General features: G+C 36.2%; 1 protein-coding gene across 1 annotated transcript in view; it reads left to right on the top strand.

Annotated features, from left to right (window-relative positions):
- DBR1 (debranching RNA lariats 1) overlaps positions 1–10,467 on the top strand; it is an 11,575-nt gene extending 1,108 nt beyond the window's left edge. Inside the window, exons 2-8 of the mRNA XM_006727902.3 lie at positions 149–273; positions 1,947–2,027; positions 3,790–3,875; positions 5,557–5,781; positions 8,301–8,381; positions 8,601–8,746; positions 9,235–10,467. Coding sequence (XP_006727965.1) covers positions 149–273; positions 1,947–2,027; positions 3,790–3,875; positions 5,557–5,781; positions 8,301–8,381; positions 8,601–8,746; positions 9,235–9,922 — 1,432 coding nt within the window. The 3' untranslated portion in view covers positions 9,923–10,467. The remainder of the gene's footprint in view (positions 1–148; positions 274–1,946; positions 2,028–3,789; positions 3,876–5,556; positions 5,782–8,300; positions 8,382–8,600; positions 8,747–9,234) is intronic.
- The last annotated feature ends 5,442 nt before the right edge of the window (positions 10,468–15,909 follow it).

Raw genomic sequence — 15,909 nt, 5'->3', positions numbered from 1 at the left:
GTTTAGAGTTTTTTATAGTGCGCTCAGATTTTTCCTTTGGATCTTATTTTGCTTTTCTGCTATGCCCAATTTTATAGGCACGAGTTACTGCTTTTCTCTATGTCTGATTTCTGCTATGCCAACTGACAACTTTACCCTTATGTTCTAGGTATTACTCTGGAGAGAAAAAGGCCCCAGTTCTCACAGTCTTCATTGGGGGAAACCATGAAGCCTCAAATCATTTGCAAGAGTTACCCTATGGTGGCTGGGTGGCGCCAAACATTTATTATTTAGGTATGTGTTAGTGAGTAATGTTTTGATTTGTTTGGAATGGAAGAGCCTGTCAGGATTTGTATAATAGTTGGGCAGCATCTTGAGATGTATAGTTTTTTGGGGAATGCCTCTTAATTTAAATAGTTAATTATGAAAATTTAAATAAAACAGTTAATTTAAGTAGGTAATCATGAAAATATGTCCATGCTTCATCTAGTGTTTTAAGCAATATAGATAATGTAGTAATAATAAATATAATTGTAAAGGCCTTTTACACTATTTGCAATCCCTTTATTTTTCTTACTCTATTAAATTAAGAAAACTTAAACTTATTATAATGGAAATTGTTAGACATACACAAAAATACAGAATAGTATAATGAGTCTTTGTACCTATTAACCAGCTTCAACAACTATTATCATTCTGCCATCTTTATATCAACCCCACTCCCCTCCAGACTTGTTTGTGGGAAGAAGTGACTGGAGTATTGTAAAACAAATCCCAGCCATCAGATTATTTCACCTGTGAATACGTCAGTACATATTTTTAAGAGATAAGGATTTTTAAAAATATCACAGCTACAGTACCATTATTATACTTAACTAAAATAGCAGTAATTCCCATTATCTGTTGCCTAGTTCATGTTCAGATTTCTGTGATTATCACAAAGAGGTTGGTTTTACAATTGTCTTGTTCAAATAGACTCCAAACCAGGTCCACACATTTCATTTGACTGTCATGATTCTAAAGCCTCTTAGGCTGTAACGGTCCCTTTTTCTCCCCCACCGCATGTTGTTTATTTGTTGACGAAAATGAGAAATTTGTCTTATAGAATTTCCTGCTTTCTGGATTTAGCTGATTGGAATTTCTTATGTTATTTAACATGTTCCTTTTATCCTCTGCTTTACTTGTAATCTGTGTTTAGATTCAGGTTCAATTCTAGTCCTGTTAGACTATACAGGCCTTTCTTCTCTTTATTTAAATGTCTATAGCGGGGCACCGGGGTGGCTCACTCAGTTGAGCATACAACTCTGGGTTTCGGCTCAGGCCATGATTTCAGCATTGTGAGATAGAGCCCCACGTTGGTCTCCTTGCTCAGCGTGGAGTCTGCTTGAGAGATTCTCTCTCTCCCTCTGCACCTCCCCTAGCTCGTGCTTTCTTTCCCTCAAATAAATAAAATCTTTATAGCTCTAATGATGACATCATAATTTAAGAAATGTAATTTCTCTACTTCGTTACTGGTTGATTTTTTGACAGCTGCAATATTGTGAGAAGGTGTTTGAAGATGGTCAGTCAGAAATGAAATATAGAAACTGCAGGTTCTTTATATCTGTTGACTTTCAGATTTATAACCTATAAATCCATCATAGGACATTTTTCCTTATTCCCCCCCCAACCCACTGTAAAATTCGATTAGGTACCAAATTATGTCTGTTTCTCCCTTAACACACCTAATCTCATTTGTTCCTTCCCTTCTGCTTAGTCTCTTGCCTCTCTGCTTCTAGGCCTCTCCTCCCTAGTCTGCCTTATATATTGTTGGCATATCACTATGTAAGAGAGTAACTTCATCATGACATTTAATTTTCAAATAATTTTAGGACTGCATGGAGTTCTAGGCCTTTAAACTATTCATTTAGTTAGTAAAGAGATTGCTTCTGCCTATGGTAATTTTATTTAACTGTGTGCTTTTTCAGGTTTGGCTGGTGTAGTAAAATACCGAGGCGTAAGGATTGGTGGCATCTCTGGTATCTTTAAATCTCATGACTATCGAAAAGGTATTATTCTAAGAATTGTTTTTAAGCTTTAGAACTTGCATGCTTCAGAGTAACTTAAGCGTAATATATAGTTTGACTTTTTCATTGGATTTTTTCTCTGAACTATTATTACTTTTTTTAATGAAATATTTTATACATAGGAAAATGTTGAGAACACTAGAACATACTATTTACGTATCCACCATCTAGTTTTATCAAGTCTTTGTATTTTGTAACTTTTAGTTAGGATTTTGAAGAAATGAAACAGTATAGATACAGTCAAAGCTCACTGTTTATCTGTCCTCAGTCCCATTCTTCTCCTTTTATCCTTCCCTTTCCTCACCAGGCAGTCATTCTTCTGAATTTGGTATTTGTCATTAGCTTGATTACGTCATTACGAGTTGTGTAACAGCTTTAAACAGTGTATGATATAGCATGTTTTAAACTTCATGTGAATGTATCATTTTGCATGTATCTTCCTGCAGCTTGCTTCATTGTTTACTATTTAGTTTTTGGAATCCATGTTGATATATCTCACTCTATTCATTTTAATTTGTGAGTAGTATTCCATTGTAGAAGTATACCACACTGTACTTATTCATTCCACTGTATCTGAAAAGATTATACCTTGGTTTTCAAGTTAAAGGAATAACTTGGGTTCACATTGATTTCAAATTTTTATGAGTTGGCAGCTAAAACTTATATTCTCAATGTAACTGTTAAATCACAAGTCTGTTCCCTGCTGCGCTGTTCCCCATGATTCTAAACTATTGGCACAGGAGTACAAAAATAGGCCGTCTCCTTCATGGCAAGTGTGGGTGCAAATTTCCTCCCACTCTTTGGAGGACAGCTGGTAGTCTGTGGAAATTATAAAACCCAGGAGTTCTATTTCCAGGAATGTAATTTACAGATATATTCCGTAAGTGCAAAATGATGTGTACACATTTTTTTATTTCAGCCTTGTTTGTAATGACAAAAGGTAGGAACTAATTAACTGTATCATGATAATACAATGTAGTGCTATGAAGCTATTTTTTTTTTTAAAAAGGAAGAGAAGCAGCTCTATGTGTGACATATACAAAGAACGCCAAGATAAGTGCAAAAAACAAGGCACAGGACATGTATAAACTATACTGCCATTTGTGTAAAAAAAAAAAGGAAGGATAAAGAAGTTTGTGTATTATTATATGCATAGTTGATACCCCTGGAATAAAATACTAAAACCTGATTAACACTGGTTGCCTCTAGGTAGTGTTACTGATGGCTGGGGGACAGGAATAGGAGGATCCCTGCCTCCCATTGTTTTAGCAGCTTTGTAGAGGTAAAATTTACATGTCTTTGGAAGTATACAACTCAATGAGTTTTAGTGACTTTATAGGGTTATGCAACCATCCAGATTTAGAACATTTCTATCATTCCTAAAAGTTTTGTAGTTAATCTCTGCTCCCACCCCAGCCCTAGGCATCACTGGTCTACTCTCTGGAGGAACTCTTCTCATTCCATTCTGATGGTATCTTTTAAATTTTTAAACTATGAATAACCAACATATTCCATATTAAATATAATTTAATTTAAAAAATCATAAGCCCCTCAGTTATTTAGATTTATAGTTAGTGATCACTTATTAGTAGAAAATACCAGCACTTTAAGAGCAGTGTCTTCGTAAAATTTTTAAGAACCAAAAGCATTAATGACAGACCTCAGTTTTGAAGTGTATGTATATATTTGTATTTGCGCTATTTAAGGGAGTTGAATATAGCTTATTTCTCTTCTTTAATTTAAGGTCATTTTGAGTGCCCCCCTTATAATCCAGCTACAATAAGGAGTATATATCATGTGAGAAATATTGAAGTCTATAAATTAAAACAGGTATGTAAAAAGTACATTATAGCAGACTTGAAAAAATGTTAAAGCAATTCTGTACCAAAGTGTATTTTGATCATTTTGGTATACAACTTCCAAGAAGACTTAATTCAGTATTTCTAAAATTTGGATCTTGAGTTGTTTTAGGAGTTTCACAGATGAACATTTTTTAATTCTAATGTTATGAATTTATTTTAGGGAGTAATAATAAAATAGAACATTTAATCCATGACTTCAGATATTACTACTTAGGATAAGGCTAAAGAATATCTATTGACATAAAGTGATACTTTAAAGAAAATATTAAAATATTTTAACTAATGGTATTAAATAGGAAATAAATAGTGGTAAAAATGATAGAAAAAAAATGGTAAAATTGTGAAGGTGGCTTTGGAACACTTGGCTTAACTGGAGAGTAGGTGAAACTAGGTTTTTGTTTGAGAACACATTAAATGCCTGACACTGGGCTAAGCAGTTTTCACACATGATATTTCATATAATTGCCACACAATTCTGTGAAGTAGGTGTTACTCTGACTTTGTCACATTAAGGATGCGAGGTCAAGGCTCAGATAGGTAAGTAGCCTTCCCCGGGATTTCCCAAGGAATTAAGGGGTGGAGCCTGCCTGATGCTCTCAGGCCCTTCCCACCATACCCTACAGTCTCTGCAGGAGCATGAGGATGCTTTGCGGGCATTTCTTTAATACCCTACTCATAACAGTTCCCTACCTTGAATGCTTTTTCCCTTTTCCCCATTTCAGTCCTACCAGTCTTTGAAGAACCAGCTTAGATACCAGTGTTCTAGTTTTTTGTTTGGTTTGGTTTTTTAAGTAGGCTCCATGCCCAGCGTGGGGCCCAATGTAAGGCTTGAACTCATGACCCCGAGATCAAGACCTGAGCTGAGATTAAGGGTCAGACGCTTAACCAGCTGAGCCACCCAGGTGCCCCACCAGTGCTCTGTTTTAAAGCTATCAGCCTATTCTGAAATTTCATTGCACTTACTGCCTGAATCAGTTATTCAGTGATTAGTCATATCTGTCATATCTTGCATCATCTTGAACCACTTAAGTTATTTTAATTTAGTTTTCCAGGTATTTGTTGCAAATTACTTGAAGGTGCTGGGGATCAGTAAAGTATGGAGTGTATTTTGTGGCCTCCCCATGAAGACACCAGCCACCTTAAATACCTCTACTATAATTTATGTAGTAAACACAGTTTTTTAGGTGTATGCTATATGAGTCCATTAGGGAAAAAAAAAGGAATATATACCTTTGGGTTTTACTGTATTATTTACATTATAGATCTCATGAAATCTGGTGTCTCTGTATCTTAAAACAGTTTATTCACTAGAAAGGAAAAGAATGACAGTTACTATATATTTTAGAGGCCCTCTACCAAAGACCATAGCTGGCTGACAGTCTGATCCCAGTGTATCTGTATGGCCCTGCCTTGCCATGGAAAATAGGGGTGATTTGTGAGGAGAGGGAAGGCGGTTTCTCCTGGCTTAGATGAGTGAGCTTAGTATTTCTTAGTGTTTCTGTGACCTTCTTAAATGAAGTTTCCTTAGAATGAATTACAGAGAAATCTAAAGCTCTAAGTGGGCAAACGGTTGTGCGGTAGTGGAGAGAAAGCCAGGGATTGCTTTTGATCTTTTTTTTTTTTAAGTTTTCTTTCTTTTTCTGTTAAAGCTGAAGCAGCCTATGGACATATTCTTATCTCACGATTGGCCAAGAAAGATCTATCATTATGGAAATAAGCAGCAGCTTCTTAAGACAAAATCTTTTTTCCGACAAGAAGTGGAAAATAACACCTTGGGAAGTCCTGCTGCCTCAGAGCTCTTAGAGCACTTCAAGCCCACGTACTGGTTTTCCGCACACCTTCACGTGAAGTTTGCAGCCTTGATGCAGCATCAGGTAGAAACCAAAAATATTTATTCTTTCATTTAACAAACACTTACCAGATATGTGTGGCCTAAGGCACTGTGGGCACAGTTGTAAATTGAGAGAAAGAGATCAAAGATAACTTTGCTCTTGTGAGTAACTCCATATCCTTGGGGGGAAGAGACACGCAGGTGATTATAAAATAGTGTAATAAATTGGTGATGAAAAGTGCCGGGATACCGTGGGAGCACCTCCGCCATACTGCACTGAGATGGGGATGTGGACAGGAGATGAAGAGATGGAGAAGGTTTTCCAGAGGAATCGACTGTGCCAGGAAGCAGTAGAATCTAGGTAACACCATCCGGGTAGAGCGATCAGTGTGTGCAAAGGCTGGTGGCCTGAATGCCTGGTGCTGATACGCACTGGGGGACTGCAGCAGTCCCTATGGCTGAGGCAGAGGGAGAGATGAGGCTGGAACGAGATCATAGCTGCCTTCTGGGCCATGCTCTGGAGTTTGGGTTTTAGCCAGAAGGTAAGGGGGAAAGTTGAGGAGTGATGAAACCAGATTTTCATTTCAGAAAGGTTAGTTTGGTAGCAGTTTTGTGTATGGACTGTAGTAAGTAAAATGGGAGGCATAAAAAGACAAGGTTCTAACCTGCGGTGGAGAGGGAACACAGAGAACGCAGGTTCCAGAGAGATTTTGGAAGCAGAATCATCAGGATTTGGTGACAGAGAGGGACTCCCAGAGTTTTCCTTGGGGAAACTGCTTGGATGATAGTGCTCGATGGAAGGTAGAGAATAAATTTATACTTACAATTAGGCTTTTATGGAAATGGCGTGGCTCTCCCTTTCCCCTCCCATTCTCACCAAGCTCTGACTTGCCCCATAAAGTATTCCATAGAGAAACCATTTAGAAAATGCTGGGTTAACAAGGTTAGAGATTTCTTCTCAAAGGCTTCTATAAAATTTCTGAGAGTCTTTAATGTGTTAATGGGCACTGCCTTTCTCCAAGAGTGGAGTGTGGTGTGCAGTGCTTCCTGAACTTGACCCAACACTTTTCCATGGTGGGGGTACACTTTAATGATGTTCCTCAAATACAGATTGGAAAGTTCTGTTTGAAAATACTCCTGTAGGCCCTTGCTGTTGTGGGCTTATCCTCACTCCCCAGTTTCACTGGGAGGAGGAGGCAAGGTTACTCCTTTTATTTTCCTTTGGGCCACTGCCAAAGTGATTATTCTCTTTTAATGTCCAAGTCATTGGTTTATATCAGTCACCTTTTCTACATCTGTGTTACTCTCTTCTGTCTCCTAGGGCTCATGACACTCCTGGATTTTTATTGAAGCATCAGATTTGGTACTTTCCTCCCCATCCATCTTCTGTCAACCTCAGGGACTTAAATCTCTGAATTAATATGGTTTGATCCCTTTTTCTTAGCTCCTCAACCTCCTCTGACTTTGCCAGTGTTCTGTTTCAGCCCCTTTTTCCAATACCAAAAGTCACCTTTCCTCAGAACTGCCCTGCTGCCATCATCTGCCTGTAATCTGTGTGCCTTGCACCTCTCTTAGTCCCTCACCACCAGTGAACTAAAACCTGGCCCACAGCAGGATGGCCCATAGCCTGCTTCCTTGTCTCTTTTCTTCCATGTGCCTTACTATTCTCCGAGTCACTTTTTTACTGCATCCAGTATGATCTTCGTGTTTGTGACCCACAACCTCCTACCCATGTTTCTTTCTGCCAGTGCATTTTTTTTAAATAGTTTCATTGGAGTATAATTTACATAACATAAAATTCACCTTTTTAAATGTACAGTTCAGTGAGTTTTAGTATATTTCCAGAGTTCCAGATGTTTCCAGAGCAAATATCACATAGCCTAGTTTTAGAACATTTCCAGCACCCCAAAAGATCTTTTGTGTCTATTTGCTGTGAGTCCGTGTTCTCACCCTCAGCCCCAGGCACCCACTGATCTGCTTTGTGTCTCTGTGGATTTGCCTTTTCTGAACACTTATATAAATGGGATCAAAAATCTGTAGTCTTTGGCTTGTGGTTTCTTTCCTTTGCTTGTTTTTGAGGTTCATTCATTCAGCAGGTTTAGTATTTCTTTCATTTTTATTGTTGAACAATCTTTCATTCTGTGAATGTATCATACCTACTTTTGGTGTTGTATCTAAGAGATCTTTGCCCAACCCAAGGTTATAAAGATTTTTCCGTATAATTTCTTCTAAAAGTTGTTTAGTTTTAGCTCTGCCAGATTACTTTTAAGCTCTTCTGTTATCATTAACCTTTGTGTTATGTGCTTTAACAGTATCAATATTATCATCAGCATTTGTGTCTGCTTTGACTTTTGTTAGGAAGTTGAAGCCCAGAGAGTTTAAGTGCCTTGCCTGTCATTTACACAAGTGGTTATAGAACTAACTTACTTTGGAACAGTGACAGTTGTTGCTTGACACACGACTTAGGGGTATGTTTAATAAAGATTGTTTCCATCCTGTTCTGTGTATGAATTACATGTGATATTTTAACATTTTTTCTTAAATCATGGTTCATATTTCTAGGCCAAGGATAAAGGACAGACAGCCAAAGCAACCAAATTTTTAGCCTTGGACAAATGCTTACCACATAGAGACTTTCTTCAGGTAAAATGAAAATGAAATAACTTTGCGATATAGTTTTGCTCTTCCAATGATTAGAAAAATATTAATTTTCCCTTAGAATTTATTTATGCTCTATAATTTATGTATTCTGAGAATTCTTTGGGAACACTTAAGTTACGTGTTTGTTAGCTATTAAATTGAAATTCTTAGAATATTAAAAGTAGAAATGCATTCTTAAAATTACTGATTTCTTTTCTATAGGTAATAGAAATAGAACATGACCCCAGTGCTCCTGAGTACTTAGAGTATGATATTGAATGGCTCACTGTTCTCAGGGCTACTGATGATCTTATTAATGTGACTGAGCGCCTCTGGAATATGCCTGAAAATAATGGCCTGCATACAAGGTAAGTCTGACCTTATTTAGGGTTTGCTCTCTCTGTTGCATACCCAATTTTTGTCCCCTCCACCTTTTTCTTTTCTTTTTTTAATCAAGGGAATTATTGTTAAATGAGTGTCAGAGTAATTCAGGGTTTACTGACTGGTATGGAAAACTACAAATTTTCCATCAAGGGATATAAAATTGGATGATGGGAATACCAACCCAGATAAGTATATAGATGAATAAGCATGTGTAAAACTAACTATAATATAGTGGAGATTTGGTTAACACATTAAAGTAATTTGTACTTGTTTTAGAGTGTGAGTTAAGTTTTTTCTAAGAATTGTTTTTATTTCAAAATGGTCCTTTGGCAAATTAACTATAATTTTGTTAGATGGAATTTTTATATATGGTTTATATTTTATCCTTGCACATGAAGTCCATAGTTAGATTTCATCTTTTATTGTCTGAGGCTGATAAAATGTAAAAAGCTATTGTTTTGGACTTTTGTAGGTGGGATTATAGTGCAACAGAAGAAGCTATGAACAAAGTATTGGAAATACTGAATCATGACCTCAAAGTTCCATGTAACTTTAGCATAACAGCTGCTTGTTATGACCCTAGCAGGCCACAGACACAAATGCAGTTGGTTCATAGGATCAATCCTCAAACTACTGAGTTTTGTGCCCAACTTGGCATCACTGACATGAATGTCAGGCTTCAGAAGGCCAAGGAAGAACATCACTTGTGTGGTGAATTTGAAGAGCAGGATGACATGGAGAGTAATGACTCTGGAGAAGACCGTAGTGAATATAACACAGATACATCTGCCCTGTCCTCAATTAATCCAGATGAAATAATGTTAGATGAAGAAGAGGAAGATGAAGATAGTATTGTAAGTACGCATAGTGACATGAATACACCATCTGTAGAACCTTCTGATCAAGCTTCTGACTTCTCTGCAAGCTTCTCTGATGTCAGGATCTTGCCGGGTTCCATGGTTGTATCTTCTGATGATACATTGGGTTCCCCAGATGGCAGAGAGGGGAAACTTGGTGAGGCTCCGGAGTCAGAGGATGGAAATGACTTAGAGTTGCCATCGAAGAGGCTGAGTGATGAACATGAACCTGAACAAAGAAAGAAAATTAAGAGGAGGAATCAAGCCATCTATGCTGCTGTGGATGATGATGATGCAGCATAAGACAATTTACTTTCTTAGTGTTATATGTAGATATGTGATTTTTGAGACCATATTTTTAGATTTGGATTTTTGACTCAAGATTTAACTTTGTAATAATGAAGTTACTTCAGAGAATTTTAGTTAGGTATTGACTTTGTCTTTAGTCCTTTGTATATTTCAGATAAAAATATTAAAATTTCATATATTTACTTGATCGAGTACCTTTTTTTTGAAGATGTATATTGTTCACTTTCATTTTTTCCAGCAAGCACTTACTGAATACCTACTTTGTACCAGGAACTCTTCTGTAAAATGGCACTAGAAAGACGAGTAGGACAGGGATTTTTACCTTCAAGGAGTTACTACCACTGTGAATATTTTGGTGTATAAAATATGGCATATTTATATTTTGTTTTGCAAAGTCATTACTACATGTGTAATTTTGTATGCTTTCTTTTTATTTGTTATAAATATTTTCCCTGGTGTGCTCTTAATGTCTGTCAAATATAATTGAAATTGAAGATGGTAGATACGGTTTCAGGAAATAAATTCCTTTAAATACTAAACATTGGTAAACATAAAATTTTACACTTAATTGCTGAGATTCATGCAACCTTGTAGACTTTGGCGTATTTTAGCTTTAGCTTTAATTTTAAAGTAGCTATAGTAACTGTGTACAGGTCATTTTGGACACAGTTCAGCTTAATATTAATTACTAGTAGGGATTGAGTTGCACAAAAGCTGCTCCTTTGCTGTTATGGATTGCTAGTAGTAGAATATTTTTAAAGATCTGCATGGAAAAACTATACTTCCATCCTGTGTCTGGTTAAGATGCCTGGGCCACCTGAGGAGATGGTTGCCCTGTGCTTGGAGCAGTAGCCATGAATTCAGAGTGTTCTAGGATGTCGTCATCCCGTAGTAGTCCACATCCAGGGGCCAATCTAGGAGAATGATTTAGCAGTTGGCTTCCATCTTGTCAGCATCTGACTTGAAGAAGGTCGAACACTTTATCTTTATTGCCATCTATTTTCTTTACTTTCTTTTTTGAGTTGAATATTTACTTATTTTAATTTTCATTATTTACATAAAGTATTTAAAAGCTATGGATTTCCCCCATCACTGACTTAATGGAATCCCATAGTTCTGATATTTAGGTCCCTCCCCCAAAATTCTTTAATAAAGATAAATAAAAGCAGAAAGTAATTAGATGTAAAATAAGTAACAGTTCATAAAAAAACAAAGACAGTCCTTTAGCTTTCTCAATCAAGAAAGAAAGCTCAAATGCCATAAATAAATAAAAGGGAGAGATAGCCAGTAAAAGGGTATTCAAACAAACATAAGATTACTCTCATAACTTGGTACAAATAAATTTGATAAATGATTACTTTCCTAGAAAAATATAATTCACTGAAATTCATCTTACTGGAGGTGGAAAGTGACAAAAATTTCCACAGAAGGAATAGAGAAGGTTATCAAAGAATTAACTCCCACAAAAAAGTGCTTGGCCCAGATGGTTTCAGGAGGAAAGTACCAAATAATCCCTAATGTTAGGTAAACTTAGAAAATGTAGAAGAATGAAGGAAAGTTTAGTTTTCTTTTTATGAAGCAAGTATAATGTTGATATCTAAATCTGATAAAGATTGTACCAAAAACCCCACAGACCAATCTCACATATGAATATTGCTGCAAAAGTCCTAAATAAAATATTAGTAAACAGAATCTATAGCACATTTTAAGGTAGTTTTAGCATGACTGATACAAAGATGGTTCAGTATTAGGAAATGTGTTTATATAACTTGCATTGTAGTAGATCTAAGAACAAACATCATAGTTTTCTCCATGGATGATGAAAAGACCTTTGGCAAAATTCAACACCCATTTCTGATTTTTTAAAAAGTAAAACCTAGGGGTACCTGCGTGGGCTGAGTTGGTTAAGCATCCAACTCTTGGTTTCCGCTCAGGTCATGGGTCTTGAGATGGAGCCCCATACTGTTGGGCTCCGTGATCAGCGGGGAGTCTGCTTGAAGATTCTCTCCCTCTTCCCTACTTCCCCTCTCCCCCTCTTTAAAAATAAATAAATCCTTAGGAAAAAAAATAAAATCTAGCATCTTGTGTAATGGGGATACACTATTGGCATTCTCATCAAAGGAAAGTAAGCAGAAAATCAAGGAAGGAGACAGGACATCAGCTACCTCCATTTTAACATTGTATTGGTGTAAAGAACAAAACAATTAGACAAAAGAAAACAATGAGGGAAATCAAGATTGCACGGAAGAGGCAAGTACATACAGATGACCTGAATGTTTAGGTGGAAAACACAAGAATGTCAAAATTAAAACTAATACAGCACAGTAATAAGTAATACAGCAGCGTAATAAGATAAAAATTAGCATACAAAGTAATAGCTTTCACATACACAATTACCAATGACTGGTGTGATACAAACAATATCAAAAAGAAATACTTAACAAGAAATGTGCAAATCCTGTAAAGAGAAAAACCTTAAAATACACCCCAAAATGCAAAAGAAGACTTGAACTAATGGAAACATCTCTTATTCTTGGATAAACATTTTAAAGATGCCAATTCTTCCCAAGTTAATACGTAAACTTAACATGACCCCAATCAAAATATCAATACATGGTTTTGTTTTTTGTTTGTTTTCCTGGAGCTAGACAAGTTACTTTTAAAGTTCATGTGGATAAATAATTTAAAACAGACAGGAATGCACCCCCTCCCCCCGGCCAAAGAACAGTAGATTATGCTGGCCATATCAGCTATTAAAACATACTATAAAACCTCTATAATTAAAACAATGTAGTATTGGGTTCATGAATGGACAGACCAATGGAACAGAAATACCAAAAATTGGCCCAAACATATGGAAAATTTTAGCCTATGATTTAAGTGGCATCTCTAACCACTGAGGAAAAAGGTATTTTAAATGAATAGGGTTGGATCTCTGGATATCCATTTGGAAGAGAAAAAACTTGTATATATATATAAATGTTTTTTTTTTTTCTTTTTAAAGATTTTATTTATTTATTTGAGAGAGAGACTGAGATAGAGAGAGCATGAGAGGGGGGAGGGTCAGAGGGAGAAGCAGACTCCCTGCTGAGCAGGGAGCCCGATGTGGGACTCGATCCCAGGACTCCAGGATCATGACCTGAGCCGAAGGCAGTCGCCTAACCAACTGAGCCACCCAGGCGCCCCTATATATAAATGTTTTATAATGTTTATGTATATATATGTAATAATATATATTATATATATAAACTCCAAATAGACCAAACTTAAAAATGTGAAGAATGAAACAAATAGCCTATGAAAACCTGGGTAGGGGCGCCCAGGTGGCTCCATTGGTTAAGCTTCTGACTCTTGGTTCTGGCTCAGGTGGTGATCTCAGGGTCGTGAGATGGAGCAGGGGTCTCGATCAGAGCAATAAGATGATGAGAGTCATTGGTGCTCCTTGGTTGCCCCAGCAGCACCCTGACAAAACTGTTGAGTAGTTTCTATTTTACATCCTCAGAATTGCTCTTTTCTATGTGTAGGGTTTCAGCCTTCCTTTCATCTTCTAATCCCCATCTCCTTAATTCCTTCCAGTAAATTCCCCTCTTGTTTAATTTAGCCAGCCAGTTTTGGTGCTTGCAGCCAAAATACCCTGAATGATATATATGCTCCTGAGTGTTAATGAGCTTGTAATTGGAACAGGGGAGGAAAAGGCAAGAGAAGAAAATTTGGTCCTCATCTATTATGATTTTCTTAAATTCTTATTTATCAGCTTAGGCCATTCATTTATTCACTCAAGAAATATTTATTGAGATAAATACATCCCAGGCACTATGCCAGGGATACAACGGTGAGAAAAATCTGCTCCTTCATGGAGCTTATAGTACAATGAGGGAAATTAATATTAATAAAATAATCACCTCAAGTATGAAATTCCAACTATAGCAGTGTGGTAAATGAGAGGAATATGGTACCATAGGAGGAAATCAAAGGGACATTTGATTCACAGGTATTGTTTAATATAATACCAGAGGTCTTGGTCAAAGCTATAAAAGAAGAAAATAAGAGACATAGAGGTTGGAAAGGAAACATCATTATTTGCAGGCCATCTGTATGTAGATCACTTGTATAGAAAGGATAAAAAAGCAAAATAAAGAGATTCATAGAAATAAACAAGGCCAACAAAAGTTTGCAGGTAGAAAGAGAATCTCAAAATCAGTAGCATTTTTCTCAAATAGCAATAACCAGTAGGAAGAAAATGATAGAAACAACAACAAAAAAACGACAAAAATAAAAACATTTCTGGAAATTAATTTATCAAAAAATTTGCAAGACTTCAATAAAGAAAAAAACTATATCAAGGAAATAATTCAACATTTAAATAAATGAGAAAATAGTCCAGGATTCTGGATGTGACAGCTTAACATTGTAAAGGTGTCAATTGTTGCCAAATCAACAAATACCAATGATCACAAACCACCTAGGAGAAAGTGTGGACTCTGATCCTAGTAATTTAACAAATCTAGAAAGTTAAATTTAATATAAAATATAGTAGTGATATTATGAAGAAGATTCAAAATCAGTTCCTAAAATTACATAAAAGTCTGGTAACAAGAAATAGCATTGTGAAATATTGATGTGACCCCTATTTTTATTTTTAATATCTCAACTCAAATATCTCAAAGAACTCCAAAACAGTTGATTTCCTTTGTCCATTTTTGGATTTCTCTGTGGATTGACTTATTGAATCCAAAGCAGGAGTTCCTAGTGATTTCATGAATTCTTCATTAATAATTGTATTAAACTTCTGAACTTCCTTCATAAATCCATGTTCATTAGTCATTGTTGGGATACCCAATTATTCTTCCTTAAATTTAATTTTTTTGGAATTGCTTACATATTCACATGGTACAGAATTCTAATAGTACAAGGTACATCCAATGAAAGATCTCTATCCCATCTCTGTCTGCCAGTCACTCAGTTCTTCTTCCTAGGGTCAACCAACATTATCAGTTGAATTTCTTTTTCTCCTCTCTTTTGAGGAGGGTAGTGGCAATCCACACATTCTCTTCTTTACTGTGTTTTTTTTTTTCCACTTAAAATATATATCTTGGAGATGATTCTATGTCTATATATAAAAGCCTTCCTTGTTTTTTTATAGATGCCTACTATTCCATTGTATAGATGTATCTTAATTTATTAAATCAGTCCCTTCTGATGGACATTAAGTTGTTTCTAATCCTTTGAAAATAAAAACAATGAAAATGAAAATATATGTCATTTTGTTCATGTGCAACTAGATCTCTAGGATAAATTCCTGGTAATAAAATTGCTGGGCACAGGGTATACTGGTTTATCATTTCAACAAGTATAGCTTAACTGTCCCCTGCTGAGGTTGTACAAATTTAAGCTCCCAGAAACATGTTAGAGTGATTGCTTTACCATACTTTATGGGCATTTGCTCATTTGAGAGGTAAAAACATCCCAGGGCAGTTTAATCATCTTATTATGTAAGGATGAGTGTCTTCATATATTTAAACCTATTTGTATTTCTTTTATTGTGCACTGCCTGGTCATAGCTCTTGCCTGATTTTCTATGGGAATGAAGTTTAATTTCTTACTGATTTTTAGGGGTTATGTAATAGGCAATTTATAACTTTGCTATTTGATTGCTTCTGACTATTAAGGAGTCAATAACCACTGCATCTTTAGGTATTTTTATAAAATAAAATTATAAAATAATTAAAACACAGCATCAGAACACACCCAAGACAAATGTATCATTACTGAATTATTATTATTTTTTTAAAGATTTTATTTATTTATTTGAGACAGAGAGAATGAGAGACAGAGAGCATGAGAGGGAGGAGGGTCAGAGGGAGAAGCAGACTCCCTGCCGAGCAGGGAGCCCGATGCGGGACTCGATCCCGGGACTCCAGGATCATGACCTGAGCCGAAGGCAGTCGCTTAACCAACTGAGCCACCCAGGCGCCCTCATT

Source organism: Leptonychotes weddellii, chromosome 1, assembly GCF_054177405.1.
Source record: "Leptonychotes weddellii isolate Sample4059 chromosome 1, ASM5417740v2, whole genome shotgun sequence".
NCBI classification, from domain to species: domain Eukaryota; kingdom Metazoa; phylum Chordata; class Mammalia; order Carnivora; family Phocidae; genus Leptonychotes; species Leptonychotes weddellii.
Note: the sequence above shows the minus strand (reverse complement) of the source record. Positions and strands in the feature narration are given on the sequence as shown.